The 18692-nt window shown below is 43.3% G+C and overlaps 1 protein-coding gene across 1 annotated transcript; it reads left to right on the top strand.

The window, feature by feature from the left end:
- The first annotated feature begins 10758 nt into the window (after positions 1 to 10758).
- On the top strand, positions 10759 to 17413 carry LOC120056861 (biorientation of chromosomes in cell division protein 1-like). Its single transcript, XM_039005108.1, has 4 exons — positions 10759 to 13547; positions 13736 to 13860; positions 14067 to 14266; positions 16823 to 17413. The coding sequence occupies exons 1-3, from the start codon at positions 13407 to 13409 to the stop codon at positions 14263 to 14265; spliced, it is 465 nt and encodes a 154-aa protein (XP_038861036.1). The 5' UTR covers positions 10759 to 13406; the 3' UTR covers position 14266; positions 16823 to 17413.
- The last annotated feature ends 1279 nt before the right edge of the window (positions 17414 to 18692 follow it).

Genomic DNA, 18692 nt, shown 5'->3' with positions numbered 1-18692 from the left:
CCCTCGGTCTCTCTCGCTCTCTCTCCCTTGCTCTCTCTCCCTCGGTCTCTCTCGCTCTCTCTCCCTTGCTCTCTCTCCCTCGGTCTCTCTCGTTCTCTCTCCCTTGCTCTCTCTCCCTCGGTCTCTCTCGCTCTCTCCCTTGCTCTCTCTCCCTCGGTCTCTCTCGCTCTCTCTCCCTTGCTCTCTCTCCCTCGGTCTCTCTCGCTCTCTCTCCCTTGCTCTCTCTCCCTCGGTCTCTCTCGCTCTCTCTCCCTTGCTCTCTCTCCCTCGGTCTCTCTCGCTCTCTCTCCCTCCCCCCCTCTCTCTGTCATTCTCCCTCTCTCTCTCTGTCGCTCTCTATCTCTCTCTCTCTCCCTCTTCGTCATACATGGCGTGAGAAAGTGGAGCCCCCCCCCCGTGGTTAAATATGCATGAGGCAAGAATATATGCTGCTTCTAGTGCATCCATGTCCTCCATAGAAGAAAAAAAACTACATCCACCACACCAACCCATTCTTTGTTTGTGCCAATACAATCTTCGGGGAAGCTAGCTAGCATGAGCATGGAATGTGCATGAAATACTGACAAGGAAACTGCTTGGAATTCTCCAGATTGATTCCCCGTAGATTGGAAGTACAGTGGCAGAGGCTGTATGTGTGTCAGTGAGTATCAGGCTATTTATAGCCCATAGTGTGTGTGTCCCTGATTGTGAAGGGCTTATTCACCCCAGTGCCCATCTGCAGGCTTTACACACAGACTGGAGAGGACAGAGATGCTACACAGAGAAACAATAGAAGATGGGCAGCACAGCGAGAGAGAGACGCCTCTTTTTAAATATTTCATACAGTGCTGAATTCACATTAAAATAAGCCTCCAAGATGCTAGTGTGCTGATGGCAGCAGATCAAACAACAAAAGCCAGCTCTTTGTTCGAGGGGGCTTGATCTCTCTCCAGAATATTGCAAGATGACAAGAGAATTGAGAACTTTTGCTTTGGTACAAGAATCCTCCTGAACCCGTTGTGTGTCATCCTGCACACCCAACTATGTCCTCAAATGGAACCGATTGTCATTACAGAGGACAAGACATGTCTCACAGTGTTCTAGTCTATCTGTTGAGGTGTATTAAATGTAAGGAAGCTGGTGCTGATCTGATCTGGTATTCATTCATTCCTAAGATTTCATTCTTGACTGAGCGCATCAAACTTCACAGGCATAAAATTTACTAGAACTAGTTTCAGGAACCCATTTCTATTAAGATGCTATTCAACTAAAGGTCATAGTTCAGGAAGTCCAATTAGAACAATACTCTTTAAACCTGAAATACATTTATCTGTCCTCTCTGCATTATCAGAGCAGTGAGTGGTAAGTAAAGTTGAGCAGGCAGTGAGACACATGTGGCCGACAGACACATGCCCTCTAGTGGCCGACAGACACATGCCCTCTAGTGGCCGACAGCCTTCAGCTCCTGTCAATGACGTTTCCTCTCTGCGGTGGCTCATCCTGTCTCCTCAGCCTGCTCCAACTCCAGCAGCCAGCCCAGCCACATCATAAATACACACAATACTAAACTCACAAATTAGGCATCTGGTGAGAGAGCAGCCTCAGGCCAGCTAACCAGCCAGGTAGACCTTCACATCTGGCTTTCGGGTTTGGTTTTCTCAGTGTTACTCATAACCTCCATTTTAGTGATATTCACCATTTTGTTCTGGTTTTCACACTTCGCAAAGTGAAGAAGGAGCTTGAGTTAATTCCAGCTAGAAGGAGACTGGCAACCTGGTGGGAAAAGACAATGACATGTTAGTATTCTGAAGGCACACCAACCTATCAGGACCCAACGCTTCAGACTGACTGTCCTTCCTGTGACTGAGTGACATCTTTAATGTCTAATTGGATCAGCATGCATTTGCAAACATGGCAAGCAGATGTGAGTGAAGGTTGGCAGCAGGCAAATCTGGATCCTCTCTGTCCCCATGATAAATTAGCATAAATGGAGTCTAACGGGCGTCTAATAAAAGGACTTGGCTGCCAGGCAACAGAGGAACCCCTGCAGAAGAGACAGCTGTGCATTGTCTCGAGGAATAGTAAAAACACACAGTCATGCATGCACATGCACACACAAATACTGCATAAAGAAACGCACATGTTTAAATGACCTCACAGAGGAGGGAAGATTCCATAGTTGAGAAAAGTCTAGTTAAAGTGACAGGATGCACCATCCCTGTGTAGAGAACAGAATTTCCTCAAACTAGCCTTTTTTTATGTTTGTTTCATGTCACCTCCGTTTTGTTGTTTGATTAAAATGAAAGGAGAGCTCTAGAACGTAAAGGACCAATGTGTGAATGCGACTGATGTAAAATAAAGATGAGGGACATGTCACATCATTTCCTCTCTCTTCAGTGGCTTGCCTTGAGACGACAGTGACCTATTATTTCACCGTCGCCTGTGTGCATATCACACACATACACACACACACACACACACACCTGCTTTAAGCAGCGCATAACACACACACACACCTGCTTTAAGCAGCGCATAACACACACACACACACCTGCTTTAAGCAGCGCATAACACACACACACACACACACACACACACCACTGATTTAAGCAGCACACCTCGTCTATGAGGAAAATAAATTGGAGCGATTCTCTGGAGGCGTGAATAAAACAACATACAGAATTCAATCTAGCACTTCAGTAGGATGCAGAGGGCATTTTTCATATCAAACAACGCCATTCACAGCTAGGTCCAGGAGGGGTGGGCAGTCTGCAAATGAGATATTCATGAGAAGCCCTTGATATTTACTTAATATGTCGATAATGTTTGACAGAAAGCCCATGACTAGATGATGTCCCACTCTCATCCGCTGCGGTTGCCATGACAGAGACCTGTGGAAGCCATTTTCCTCCAGCCCTATTCTTCATCTATATTATTGAGTTAAGATACACCTCAGGAGGATCAAGCATTCATACAGTAATTACTGTTACTCCACTAGCTGTGTGTGTGTGTTTTTTTTATTTAATCTTTATTTAACTAGGCAAATCAGTTAAGAATCATTTCTTATTTACAATGACGGCATACCCCAGCCAAACCTGGACGATGCTGGGCCAATTATGAACCACCCTATGGGACTCCCAATAACAGCCAGATGTGATACAGCCTGGATTCAAACCAGGGACTGTAGTGATGCCCCTAGCACTGAGATGCAGTGCCTTGACCGCTGCGCCACTCAGGAGCACTTTTATGCCTAAGAAAAAATGGACTCTAAATAACCACATCCTTTCCAACATCGTCATCACAGTCTTTTTGATGATCATATTTTTCATACCATGGTCAGAATAGAATCAAAGGGAACTGTGGTCCAATGGAACTTAAGGGAATCCAACATTCTAGAATCCAAGTAATGTTTGTTACAGGGCCTGTCATGCCATATAGTGTCCCATGGAAATCTTGACTGAAGAGTGAACTTCCCAGACTGAGGCTGCTGGGCCCTTCCAGGCATGGACTGCAGGGTCCTCAAAGACAGAGTCCTCCCAGCCAATCCAGAACTTTGAGAACCTCTCCTATGCCTTTGTGCGTGAGTATAAGTCGATCCACAGGTTATCAATCAAAAGATGCCACGACAAGGCCTCCCGGGTGGCGCAGTGGTCTGTGCCACCAGAGACTCTGGGTTCGAGCCCAGGCTCTGTCGCAGCCGGCCGTAACCGGGAGGTCCATGGGGCGACGCACAATTGGCCTAGCGTCGTCCAGGTTGGGAGGGTTTGGCCGGTAGGGATATCCTTGTCTCATCGCGCACTAGTGACTCCTGTGGCGGGCCGGGCGCAGTGCATGCTGACCAGGTCGCTAGGTGTCCGGTGTTTCCTCCGACACATTGGTGCGGCTGGCTTCCGGGTTGGATGCGTGCTGTGTTAAGAAGCAGTGCGGCTTGGTTGGGATGTGTTTCGGAGGACGCATGGCTCTCGACCTTCGTCTCTCCCGAGCCCATACAGGAGTTGTAGCGATGAGACAAGATAGTAACTACTAACAATTGGATACCATGAAATTGGGGAGAAAAAGGGGGTAAAAAAAAATATATATATATTTTTTTTTTTTAAATTTAAGACGCCACGACAAGTCTGACGATAAAGAGGAAACATTCCCAAGAGAACAGCCTATCTTGTTGTCCTCAAAGGTACTTAGTTCAGCCTAATAAAGCCCTGACATAGGTCCTTGTAAATGTGCAGTAATACCAGATAGGATGTAGCAGATGAAACTAAGTTGTTTATGTATCTCTTTTTCTTATTTCTTGTCCAGAGAAGCGGGCCAAGCAGTCAACGGATTCTGAAAAGGGCCCATCAGTGATGGAGGCAGAGAAAGACTGTGGTCATATTTATGATATGGTAACCGGTCCGAGTGGTGAAAGTAGCAATCCTCCTGTCATGCTGACCCTGGTTGTAAAGATTCCCATACTAGTGGTACCATCCAATGTGGATGCTCAGGAAGACCCCTGCACGATGGTCCTGCCCCCAAGAAACACTGGAGAGAGGCCCTGTCAGATTAATGCAGCACAGTTGTGACTACCTAGAGTTGGGGTCAATGCCATTTCAATTCCGTCGATTCAGGAAGTAAACTGAAATTCTAATTAAAAAAATGTTCTCAAAGAGAGGCATGGTGAAGAATTAGAATTAGATTTAGAATTTCAGTTTACTTCCTGAATCGACTGAATTAGAATGTAATTGACCCTAACCCTGATATTTCCATGTATATAAACAAATTCTGTGGTTTCTCTCCTCACGTTTTATTTCATCTTCTTTAGAATTCTATTTGATCAATTAAATGGTTAGCAAACTGGGTTAAACAGCTTGGTCTCTCCATAATTTACCAAAATGACAATCACTACCAGTGGCAATGCCATCAACTATAATTACAGCAGTAGTTTGACTTTTTTTTAATAGTTATTAACAAACAAATTCTTATTTTCAATGACAGCCTAGGAATAGTGGGTTAACTGCCTTGTTCATGGGTAGAAGGACAGATTTTTACCTTGTCAGCTCAGGGATTTGATCTTGCAACCTTTCGGTTACAAGTCCAACGCTCTAACCACTAGGCTACCTGCTGCCCCATGTAAGATTTAAATCACTGGGTGAAAACAGTGTGATGCCTGTTTCACTTATCAGGGACTGATAAAGCACTAAATTAGAGGTATTGCTAGAGAAGATAGAGCACTTCTAATCAGGGTTAAATTGGTGTTTTGTTGCACTGTCCCCATAATTCATGGATTTTCTATCATAATGTAGCACACAGTAACTCTAGTCCATTGTTTTTTATTTATTTAGTCAAGAACAAATTCTTATTTACAATGACGGGCTACACTGTCCAAACCCAGATGACACTGGGCCAAATGTGCACCACCCTACGGGACTCCCAATCACAGCCAATTGTGACACAGCCTGGATTTGAACCAGCGTGTCTGTAGTGCCACCTCTATGTAACGGATGTGAAATGGCTAGCTAGTTAGCGGGTACGCGCTACTAGCGTTTCAATCAGTTACGTCACTTGTTACGTGAAACCTACAAGTAGTGTTGCCCCTTGCTCTGCAAGGGCTGCGGCTTTTGTGGAGCGATGGGTAACGACGCTTCGTGGGTGACTGTTGTTGATGTGTGCAGAGGGTCCCTGGTTCGCGCCCGTGTCGGGGCGAGGGGACGTACTAAAGTTATACTGTTACATTGATGCTGTTGACCCGGATCACTGGTTGCTGCGGAAAAGGAGGAGGTTGAAAGGGGGGTGAGTGTAACGGATGTGAAATGGCTAGCTAGTTAGCGGGTACGCGCTACTAGCGTTTCAATCAGTTACGTCACTTGCTCTGAAACCTACAAGTAGTGTTGCCCCTTGCTCTGCAAGGGCAGTGGCTTTTGTGGAGCGATGGGTAACGATGCTTCGTGGGTGACTGTTGTTGATGTGTGCAGAGGGTCCCTGGTTCGCGCCCGTGTCGGGGCGAGGGGACGTACTAAAGTTATACTGTTACATCTAGCACTGAGAGGCAGTGCCTTAGACTGCTGTGGCACTCAGGAGCATTCGGGAGCCCATTGTTGTCCCTAAACCATGGGTGATTGGACTCTTCCTCATGCAGTTCCTTCCTATCTTACCCCTGTAAAAACCTATAGGAATATCCATTTACAAATACTCATTGAAATGTAACTATTGCACCACAGACTAAGACCTGGTAATTGAAGTCATTATACTGAAGTGTGTCATTTGATCATAATCCTAAAGACATAAGGTAAAGTCAAATGAAGCTGTTGGTGCATAACATTTCTCTTCAGTTGAAAATGTGAAATCTGGAGAAGGAGTTGCCTTGGCAACAAAGAGACTTGATCAGACAATGGAGTAAATTGGTTTCTGGTTTAATGTGTGTGCATTATACTACATTAAATATTTTCACTAGGTGTAAGTGTCTATTTCTAAGTGCTACAATGAAAATACAGGTAAATACAAGCCCCATGAGATATCTCACACAAATATAGTTTCAAAATTCACATTATACTGTCACAAGTCAGCCTTACTTTTGTTGTACCTAGCCTTTGTCCCCTCTATCTGAGTGTGTACCAGGGACATCGCTAGGCCTATTTTAGGGGGGCTTTAAAATATTCATTAGTCACCCCTAAATCAATCAATATCAGTCAATATATTTTATTTGTAATTTCTTTTTTTTCATCAACCGTTCCATCGCATCTTACAGGCTGAGTACACCGCTTTATAGAAGCAGGTACCCACGTGCCATCTCCTCATTGGTTATACCCACCAGGGTGACTGAAAGACGAATGAGGTCAGTGGCGGTAATGCACCTAATTTATGAAAGTTGCCAATCGCAATAATGTCGAGAAGAAAAGCCTGGAAGGAAGAAGAATGACTAGAAACGATTCGGTTGACCGTTTTATGTGTGGATTAATTGGCGGAGTAGAGGACCTTGTGCCTTTCAGGTAAAATAACAACTCAATGTTTATTACATTTTTTATTTATTATTATTATTAGTAGTATTTTTTATATGAACATAACAAATACAAAAAACCTGAAATATACAAACAAGAGTACATAAACCTAACAGACAGGGGTATTACATATCAAGATTAATTTTCAATTTGTTAAATACTTTTATGGTGCGTATTGCTTTTTGGTTTTTACATTTAGTGATCATTTCAAAATAACATTTCAATTGTATCTTAAATAATGTGAAGAGGGGTTTGTTCTCTGCCCACTTCATTTTATGGACAAAGAATCTTCCATGAAAGATAAACAAATTAACAATGAAAGTAAAATCAGGGTCCATATCATTTGGATCTAAATAAAACATAATATCAGTCTTTCACATTAACATTAATAGTTGTTTCTTTTAAAATAAAATCTTCTAACTCACTCCAAAAATCTTCTGACATAAGAACAGTCCCAAAATAAATGGTCAAGAGTTTCTGGGTCACAACCACAAAATACACAACTCAATGTTTATATCCCAGGACAAATTAGCTAGCAACAGCAAGCTAGCTAAATAGGACAAATTAGCTAGCAATAAAAAATAAATAAAAACTAATTAGCTAGCAAGTGCAAGCTAGCTAGCTAAATTACAATAAATGTTTTATGCTTTTCGACCTGTACCCAAATGAATGTAATTGGTTCAGAGTTTGTTTTGATATTTTAACCTGCGTGTCGTGATCGCGTTTGGTGTGGGGGGACAAAATACATGTATGCACGATGGCGCACGCGCGCAGCTGGTTTGGGTTCCGTGTTATAGACTTTCTTCAGCAAAGATGTCTGACAAAAATACTAGGACGCAAATGTAAGTGATTATAACGTCACAACGAATCATGCAACAACAAAAAAATACAGTTGACAGGTATATGTTAGTTAGTGTAGAGACAAACGATTATGCATTATTTTTTTTTATCATAAAGTTAATTTGCGAAAATTGCGATTTAGCAAGCTAGCTGACTAGCTAACATTAGCCAGCTAAGTTATCTGGTTAGCTTTATGAGCGTTGTGACATGAGTATGAAATTGTAATTGTTTAATGTTTTAGGGACTCCTGAAACAACCAGCAAACCAGGCTGTCGTCTTGTGAAACAGTGGATGTAAAGAATCTAGCTAGCTAAAGCATTTACTGCAAATTGAATGTACAATTTTGTAAGCTTGCCTTCCTGATATTTGCTATGCAATGCAGATGGATGAAATAACGTAGCTAGCTATGTAGAATATAACTTTGAGTAGATATCTACTCAACTAATATTGAGTAGAATAAGTGCCCTCTATGTAGCCAGTTCAGATGCGGGAGGGGTTCACTGACACAGCTGATATCACCTAGAGGATTTAGGGAGAAGAGGAGAGAGGGATGAAGTGAAGGAGAGAGACTGTTAATGAGAAAATAAGGTAGTTAGAGAGACCGTGTTCAACAGGAATCTGTGTGTGGCCTCACCTGGTGTCCACACCACAGTATGTGGCTGCAGGGTACTTAATGCTGAAAAACATGAACGGGCACATGAGGACAAACAATATAGCGTAGTTATAGAAATAAGGAAGTGTCTTACTATTCTCCATGGTTGGCCCTCTTGCCTATTTGTTGAAGGTGGAATGAGCCACAGTGATACACTTGAGCCTGCTTACTGCACAACACAATCCATCAATCAGATTGATACATGAGTGTGTAGGTGTGGGTTATAGGGTGTCTAATTGTTCTACATTTTTTCAATATGGGTGACTTAAAAGAGCCTGTTGTTTTTGTACAGACATCACACCCTTACCTAAACAGCACCCTCACCTGAGAAGTAGAAATCAAAGGGAGAGAAACTGGGAATTGAATAACTGCAGTTGACATAGCTAAGTAAATGGAAGAATACTCTTATTGCAATGTGAATGGCTCTTAAAAGAGCCTTTGGTTGTGCATAGTGTAGTCTATGGTGTTGCCAGGGAACAGCACCCTCTTCGAAGAAGTAGGAGGTGAAGATCTCCCGCACACGGATTGCCTCTCTTACTGCGTTGTTGGACCCCATCCTTGAAACATCCTGCAGAGCAGCTGACTTCTCCTCTGGCATACAGCGGTGAGCTGCAAATCCCCTCCTATTCCTCGTGTACATCCTCATGAAGTTATGCAGGACACAGGTAGCCTTCACACACCTGAATTCCCCCAGGAGGCAGTCCCAGATGGCTCTGGTCACCCAACCTTGCAGTGCCCTACACGTTAACTGTAGGCAATCGTTTTGAAGGAATCTCCAGTTACAAGGTATCTAGGAATATGGAAGACAATGTCATGATTAGACTTACATCACCAGGTCATTGTGTATTACTAAAGTATAATATACCTGATAACATTGGATTGATAGATGCATGGGCACACATATGTGCATGTGACAATAACAGGATAATATCAAGGATAGCATCACAAATGAATACATAAATATCACTTGAAGCTTGATGAGTTGATCATTTGAATCAGCTGTGCAGTACTAAGGCAAAAACAACAATGTGCACCCCTTTGAGTCCCCGGGACTGAGAACCACTGCTCTTCATATGTAGACAGGCTTTCATAGCGCTCTTTATCTGAGGACAGAAAACCTCACAAGAAACAGACTTCATTATAGTCAAATTACACCGAACTGAATATTATGTTACTATTATCTCCGTCCTCACTTCTAGGGACAGGAATTACACAAGTACCTGCCCTATCCAGAATAGCCTACTCTCTCACTGACAGTTGGGGCTGCTCTCCTTTCACCCTCCTCCATGGCTGTTAGCAAGCTACCTACAAATGCATTTGGAGTTTGTTTTTTACAGTGATAAATACATCAAGATAGCTAGCTAATATGAAGTTAGGTAGCTGATGATATTTAATTCACTTAGCAATCTATACAGTATGTGAAGTTGGCTAGATAGCATTTAGCAGCTCATTTGAGTTAGTCTGAACTGTAGCTAGTTAGCTAATAATACATAGCTTTTTTTTTTTACATTTTCTAAATGTATTTACTTACTTGAATAGGTTCTCCCAGCCATGTGGACAATTGGAAACAAGGCAACAAAGACTTTGTCACTAGAGCGTTTTAGAGGATATTACTTTTGAACTATGTACCCATTTAATTACCAGACCTTCATACAAACTTGCTATGCCGAATTCTTGACGCACAAACTATTTGCTGCCATATGCTGCCAGCACGCCTACAAGCGAGTCACAATGGACGGCCAAAGCGGCACGCGGCAATTTACCGCTATCTAGTGTACATGTACCGTTAGGCCTACTTGTAGCTAACGTTTTGGTTAACATTAGCTAACAGTTTCAGCTACTTCTGTGGCTTAACAGTAAACGGACAGGAGGGAGTATGCCAGACCCCCCTAAAAGAGGCTTACCCCCCCTAGCCATGAATCTCTAGTAACGTCCCTGGTGTGTACATACTAAAAGGTAATTGTCCAATGAACGGAAAATAAATCTGAAAAACACTTGGTTTATCTCAGCTTCAAGATTGAGTTTTTCTGCTCTCGTATTGTAAATGCAGGCTGATCTGCTCCGCTTGCATCTCTTGCACTGAGATGCAGTGTCTTAGACCGCTGCGCCAATCAGGAGCCCAAGGAGGTGTGGTATATGGCCAATATACCACGACTAAGGGCTGTTCTTATGCACGACACAGCGCAAAGTGCCTGGACACAGCCCTTAGCTGTGGTATAGTGGCCATATATCATAAACCCCTGAGGAGCCTTATTGCTATTATAAATTGGTCACCAACATAAATAGAGCAGTAAAACTCAATGTTTTATGGTCTGATATACCATGGCTTTCAACCAATCACAATTCAGGGCTCAAACCACCCAGTTTATAAAAGCACATAATCCCAAAGTAAGTGCTCCAAAACACTCCTTTCTTAGATTCCTAATCCATGTGCCAACCAGGAAGAATAGAGTCCTGACTCATTTACATTTTAGCAGACACACTTACCCAGAGTTCCTTACAATAGTGAATGCATACATTCTTATACTTAATTTTTCTTCTTCATACGGGTCCCCCGTGGAAATCAAATCTACAATCATGTGGCGTTGCAAGCGCCATGCTTTACACAGGACTCTACAAGGATATACCAGTGGGAGCACAATGACATATTGATCCCAAAAACCAGGACTGCAATCCAACTGTAAAATAATTACAGTACAGCATGCCAGCCTGATTCTGCTAAATTGGCAGAGTTATGATTGGGACTAGTTCCATTAAGTGTGCGTGTGCGTGTGTGTTTTCATGCCGGGGTGCTTTGTTTTTGTTGTTTGGTGGCAGTTACAGAATATCTTATTGTACAGATCAAAGATACATATGCCACAGCACATGTTGAAAAACTGTCAACTACAGCTGGAGACTACAGCATTGCATAATTAAACCTCTCTGCTCAAGCTGCTTTAACTCTGACACATACTGATGTTATGTCACCATCTTGTGGCCCATTGGTGGTCTAAATCTGGAAGATTTAATTACTGTGCTCAAACCATCTCTGAGGCAACATGAAATGAATACAATCCATTAATAAGCATAACTGCATTGTGAAAAAGACAATGACGTACAGAGGGTGTACCTCGACTCTCCATGTTGGTATATGCATATGTTATACACAAACAAGGTGTATGAAAAAATAGGTTTGAGATCATCTGATTTGCCTCTACGGCTCTCTGTCATTTCCAAACACGTTGACAAATTGCAGAAGGGTTGTCAATTCACAGTAGCCAATTAGCATTTTTCCTCTGCCAATGAGAGTCAAACTAAACAGTCCTCCAGGTTTCAACTTTATTTGTCACATGCACAAGTACAGTGAAATTATTAATATGCAAACCCTACCCAACAGTGCAGTACTCAATATCAAAAAAGTTTAACTAATTAAAAATGTGAACATTTAAAAAACACACAAAATAAGAGAGGAGGCTATATACAGGGTATACTCCCAGTACAAAGGGTTAGCCTACAAGACCATGGTGTACTTACATGGAAACAATGTTACAATACATAAAGACACTGTCCTCCTCATCAGACCCCACTTGTTTCTCCATCCTCTTCCCTCAGTGTCACCATGGTTCCTCTCCCTAGTTGCCTGGCAACCAGCTACTCCTGGAAATTGAGGAGACTATAGTTGACATTATAATTAAAGACCACCCCCACCATTTACAATAACTACATTTATTAAAGAAAATAATTGCAAAACAAAATCATATCTCTGTAGTTGATTTTTGTAATATAGGCCTAAATTACAAAACAATTCACATTTAGGTTATTTATAAATCAGCCACATGGCCAATAGTCTAACACTTGAATTACCTCAAGGGTTTTTTAAAAGAGCCATGTGGTATTAATATTCAAATAAACAGAAGATGCTGTCTGACAATGTGAGTCAGATAAACATAATTGTGTGCAAATTGCAGCAATTGAGGTTGTTATGTAACACTCACATGGCCATAAAAAAAAAAACATCACAAATACAGATGTCTTTTTTCCCAGTCTCACCCACACCAGACCTATAATCACCATCCCATCTTAGATGGACACTGTCTATTTGATCTGTCACACAGGAAATGTATGAATTAATTAGGCACAAACTGATTTCATCATTATGCAAAACCAAGTCCTGTAATCCATAGGCCTATATCTAAATTGTTATGAGGTGGTCTACATTTACCAGTAGGTCTATGCAATTTACAGGAAAGATATACGTACATTGTGAGTATTGCTGACAATATTAGAGACATTCATTTTTTATCAAACAAGACAATGAATATGAGCTGGTCATTACTCCCTGTCATCAGTACATTTGGTATTTTTTAAAGTTTGAACTGTGTCTAACCAAAGAGTTCCCTCTCTGTAACCAAAAGCTAAGAGCCATTTTATTCTTGATCTGAAAATGTGGTCTGAGGCGCGGTGTGGATGGTGTGGCGCAATAGCGGAGCCCCCAGAGGCACGCAGAGGCCAAATTGAGCTCTGTTCCGCATCGCGGTGCGCCTCTCAAATGTTTTAACAATGCGGAGTGCTCCGTATAGCTCCGCATTGACATGATTGTTTGACGGTCGGTGAGGGCGGGAGGTCATGTATAACACAAACACAACAGCGCTGCTCGGCGAAACGAAATAAGTATGAATGTCCCGACTTCTGCAGAGTCCATATCACCGTAAATGCTGCACGGCCAAAGCAGAATTCGGAATGACCATGCAGGGCCTATCAGGATGAAAGGCCTAGCGTAGTAGCTAGGTAGGACACTTCCCAATAAGCAACTTCCGTATTGCAAAGCATTTTGGTACTTGTGTACACTTCCAAATAATTCTTCCACATAACTAGCTAGTTTGTAGTTTTAGACCCACGAGCAGTTCTTTTGTGTCGTTTCCTCAATTGATATCATTAGTGTTAAACTGGTTTATGAACAACGCTGAAATTAAACAAACATCGGTATGGCGGAGGGTGCCAGCGGTAACGCGGTGAATCTTCCTCCCGGAGATCCTCAGCTAATCGGTCTCATCGTGGAACATCTCAAGAACCGAGGCTTGTTCGACGAGTTCCGCAGAGATTGCCTGGCAGATGTGGATACAAAGGTACTATATATAGGTTTTTTTCCTGACTAACTGGCTGTCAACATTTATTTTACTCAGTTAGCTAGCACGTTTACGCTTTGTGTCCAACCATGTTTTTAGCATAGCTAGCTAACGTTAGCTAGCCAGTTGTGCTGGAAAATGTTCTCAGCTATTGATCAATGCCGGTGTACTTCTGTCATTGCCGTCAGCCTGCCTACCAGAATCTGCGACAAAAAGTTGACAACTTTGTATCCACTCATTTGAGCACTCAAGAATGGAACCCATCAATCAACAAAAATCAAGTGCGAAATGGGCTAAGACAAAGCGTCGTGCAGTAAGTAGCTACAGTACTTCATATACTCATAATTCTGCTTGTAAGTGTCAAATGCGTTGCTGACAGTACATATTACAGAGGATAGTGAAATCTGCACATTGGATGGCTAAGCTCATGTCCCCAGTCTGGCCTGCGGTAGGTGCTATCAGTTGCTGCTACTTATGCCACAGTCATTAGTCATCTGTACTGTCTCTGCTGTCTGTCAGGTCAGGCATGCTGGAGTCTGGAGTGGACAGAATCATCACCCAGGTGGTGGATCCCAAATTGAACCACACTTTCAGGCCCCACATTGAGGATGCCATTCATGACTTCCTGTCTGCTGAGAAGGAGGAGGGTCCATCCAACACTCAATCAGAGACTGAGCAACAAGAGGCTCCAAGCCACACTGGACCCAAAACGCCATGAGGTCAGTGCGTCTTTTTAATTTATTTAATTTTATTTCACCTTTATTTAACCAGGTAGGCCAGTTGAGAACAAGTTCTCATTTACAACTGCTACCTGGCCAAGATAAAGCACAGCAGTGTCACACAGACAACAACACAGAGTTACACATACAATAAACAAGCCAATAACACAATAAACAAGTCAATGACACAGTAGGAAAAAAAGAAAGTCTATATACAGTGTGTGCAAAAGGCATGAGGTAGGCAATAAATAGGCCATAGTGGCGAATAATTACAATTTAGCAGATTAACACTGGAGTGATAAATGAGCAGATGATGATGTGCAAGTAGAGATACTGGTGTGCAAAAGAGCAGAAAAGTAAATAAAAACTATGGGGATTAGGTAGGTAGATTGGGTGGGCTATTTGCAGATGGACTATGTACAGCTGCAGCGATCGGTTAGCTGCTCAGATAGCTGATGTTTAAAGTTGGTGAGGGAAATAAGTCTCCAACTTCAGCGATTTTTGCAATTCGTTCCAATCACTGGCAGCAGAGAACTGGAAGGAAAGGCGGCCAAATTAGGTGTTGGCTTTGGGGATGACCAGTGAGATATACCTGCTGGAGCGCGTGAGGGTGTTGTTATCGTGACCAGTGAGCTGAGATAAGGCGGAGCTTTACCTAGCATAGACTTATAGATGACCTGGAGCCAGTGGGTCTGGCGACAAATATGTAGCGAGGGCCAGCCGACTAGAGCATACAGGTCGCAGTGGTGTGTGGTATAAGGTGATTTGGTAACTAAACGGATGGCACTGTGATCGACTGCATCCAGATTGCTGAGTAGAGTATTGGAGGCTATTTTGTAGATGACATCGCCGAAGTCGAGGATCGGTAGGATAGTCAGTTTTACTAGGGTAAGTTTGGCGGCGTGAGTGAAGGAGGCTTTGTTGCGAAATAGAAAGCCGATTCTAGATTTGATTTTGGATTGGAGATGTTTAATATGAGTCTGGAAGGAGAGTTTACAGTCTAGCCAGACACCTAGGTATTTATAGTTGTCCACATATTCTAGGTCGGAACCGTCCAGGGTGGTGATGCTAGTCGGGCGGGCGGGAGGGTGCGGGCAGCGAACGGTTGAAAAGCATGCATTTGGTTTTACTAGGGTTTAAGAGCAGTTGGAGGCCACGGAAGGAGTGTTGTATGGCATTGAAGCTCGTTTAGAGGTTAGTTAGCACAGTGTTCAAAGAGGGACCAGAAGTATACAGAATGGTGTCGTCTGCGTAGAGGTGGATCAGGGAATCGCCCGAAGCAAGAGCGACATCATTGATATACAGTGATCCCTCGCCACTTCGCGGTTCACTTATCGCGGATTCGCTATTTCGCGGATTTTCATAATGCATTTTTTTTTTTTTTTTGGTGCATTGTGCTCTGCATTCTGATTCGCTAAAAACTCACTCCCGCTTCTTGTATCAAAACATGCTACGAATTGTGCTATCATTTTGTCGTCTCGTGCAGTTATGTGTACGTACATAAAACAGCTTGGGAAATTTACATTAAGTTGGCCAAATTATCTTGTAATTTCGAACATCTCCTAAACCCATAATGTCGACGAAACGGCCTACACGTGAGTCACTGTATTTGTATACATGTAATAGTTGCTAATTGTAAAAAAAAAAAAAAAGTTTTCTATTTCGCGGATTTCACTTATCGCGGGTCATTTTCGGAACGTAACCCCCGCGATAAACGAGGGATTACTGTATACAGAGAAAAGAGTCGGCCCGAGAATTGAACCCTGTGGTACCCCCATAGACTGCCAGAGGTCTGGACAACATGCCTTCCGATTTGACACACTGAACTCTGTCTGCAAAGTAGTTGGTGAACCAGACGAGGCCGTCATTAGAGAAACCAAGGCTATTGAGTCTGCCGATAAGAATGCGGTGATTGACAGAGTCGAAAGCCTTGGCCAGGTCGATGAAGACGGCTGCACAGTACTGTCTTTTATCAATGGCGGTTATGATATCGTTTAGTACCTTGAGCGGGCTGAGGTGCACCCGTGACCGGCTCGGAAACCGGATTGCACAGCGGAGAAGGTACGGTGGGATTCGAAATGGTCAGTGATCTGTTTATTAACTTGGCTTTCGAAGATTTTAGATAGGCAGGGCAGGATGGATATAGGTCTGTAACAGTTTGGGTCTAGGGTGTCACCCCCTTTGAAGAGGGGGATGACCGCGGCAGCTTTCCAATCTTTAGGGATCTCGGACGATACGAAAGAGAGGTTGAACAGGCTGGTAATAGGGGTTGCAACAATGGCGGCGGATAGTTTTAGAAAGAGAGGGTCCAGATTGTCTAGCCCAGCTGATTTGTACGGGTCCAGGTTTTACAGCTCTTTCAGAACATCTGCTATCTGGATTTGGGTGAAGGAGAAGCAGGGGAGGGTCGGGCGAGTAGCTGCGGGGGAGGCGGAGCTGTTGGCCGGGGTCTAACACCTTAACATAAACATCATGGGCACATCTATAGGCATTGAACTAGAGTATAATCTCAAAGTTTCCCGTTCTCACAGTTTGTCTTCTCTCCTTTTACTTCAGGTACAGAGAAACGTTTTCTGCTGAAGGTAGAAATCTTCTAGCGCTCCATCCGGCTGGATGTACAAGGACCTACTGTCTAGTAATCATGGAGCAAGAGGTTTGCACAACTCTTAGTCTTTCTTCATGTGGAGAAACCAAGCCGTGGATGTTAGCTGTCAATGCTAACAGCTACCAAATAATGCCCATAACAAGTCAAAGGGGTGCAAATGACACTATGGTATTGCACCCTCAAACTCAACTCTGGACCTCGAAGCCAGTTCCGCTGCATTTTTTCATTGTTCCCTTCTAATCAGGGACTGATTTTGACCTGAGACACCAGGTTGTGTACAATTCATTATCAGGTAGAAGAAAACCTGCAGGCAACGGACCTCGTAGGCTAAGAGTTGAGTACCCCACCCAGGTATAGCACATGGAATTTTGTTTGTGGTTATTGAATTAAAGAGACTGGTAACTTTTTTTTTTTTTTTTTTCTTAAGAGCAGGAAGTAGCCATTGTAATGTTGGCTTACAAATTTTGTTCCTCAGTTTGACACTTATTGGTGAATATTGTAAATGTCATTCACCAATAAATTAATGATTTGGTAGAAATGTGTACACTGCCCTGTCATTTGTTAAACTGTGTCAATACTGTGCTGTACTGGCTGTGGTAAGACTACATAGCTCAGTTAGCCTAGAGCAGCGTTTCCCACACTTTGTCCTCAGGACCCCAAGGGGTGCAAGTTTTGGTTTTTGCCTTCGCAGTACACAGTTGATTTCCTATATTTTTATTAGATTGGAATGATCACAGCATTATCACATTTGGATCCATCCAGAGCACAATCAGTGAGATCTCTTCAGGGTAGGAAGGTGTACTGCGTTACATAGAGGACACAGTCCATAAAAGGGAGTGCTGCAGTTTTTGCTAGTTCAAGACTTAACATCTGGAGTACAACCCAGGTTATGAAACTAGCTGCCAGGGCGGAGGGAGTAGAACAGGCTGCCTCTGACTGAGGCTTGTTGGCATTCCTCTGGGCAGGCAGGGTGCAAGTTGATTGGCAGTGCCTGGGAGCACGGCATGGTTGCTGTCTCAACACATCCATGCTATATTTCTCTCGCTGCCCTCAGCCGTGTAGGAGTGAGGCTTAGCTCCATGGCCCTAAGATGCAGCTCCAAGGCCCCCAGTAAAGGGAGGGGGACGAGGGGCTCTGGATGAGCTGTGCAGAGTGTTCCCGCCTGGCTGGGACAAAGGTTGAATTGTCAGAGCTGCCTGGATGGAGCTGCTTCTGTCATTCACCACCTCGCCTCTGAGGACGTGCATACTAGCAGGCCCACTGTGCTGCACCACTGAGAACTGGCAAGCAAGGCCTTTGTTCTCTTTTTTTTTTAAATCAGAGACCTCCACACACCGACACTACAGAATGGCTTTTAGGAGTGGTATAAAGAATTCTGTAAGGAACTTGTGTGTAGTAGACCGATAAGCATTTATGGCAAGTGGATACTAGTGACACATTGGACTTTGAACACACACATACACAAATTGAATAAAGGACCTGGTGGTGTGTCAGCTTTTCAGAGACCAGCAGCATGGCTACGTGACTCCAGCCCCCACCCTGACATCAGTGTCTGCTGCTCACGCTAATTAAGATGCTTTGCCACAGTTCCTCCATCTGGGGAAACTCAATCCTGTCCTGATTTTAACGCTACAATTGTCAGCTGTCTGGTGTGAGTAATCAGAATCCAGGGTGAGGAATTTAATGCTCTGGCTCCACTGCACTCGAGCTGGAAGTCTCTGGTCTTCACTTTGTCTTTTCAGTAGCGGAAAGTGGGGTAAGTTGAGCCACCCTTGTTTCTAGGAAACCATACACAAAATTAATAATTTTACCAAATATTTA

This window comes from Salvelinus namaycush, chromosome 12, assembly GCF_016432855.1.
Source record: "Salvelinus namaycush isolate Seneca chromosome 12, SaNama_1.0, whole genome shotgun sequence".
In the NCBI taxonomy this organism is placed as follows: Eukaryota; Metazoa; Chordata; class Actinopteri; order Salmoniformes; family Salmonidae; genus Salvelinus; species Salvelinus namaycush.
This window is presented reverse-complemented; position numbering and strand designations above follow the sequence as displayed.

Excerpts from the sequence above, each read along its gene's own strand:
- LOC120056861 (XM_039005108.1), top strand. The coding sequence starts at position 13,407 with ATGGCGGAGGGTGCCAGCGGTAACGCGGTGAATCTTCCTCCCGGAGAT. Across the intron at positions 13,548-13,735 it reads TGGCAGATGTGGATACAAAG|CCTGCCTACCAGAATCTGCG; the intron begins GTACTATATATA and ends CATTGCCGTCAG. Across the intron at positions 13,861-14,066 it reads CTAAGACAAAGCGTCGTGCA|GTCAGGCATGCTGGAGTCTG; the intron begins GTAAGTAGCTAC and ends GCTGTCTGTCAG.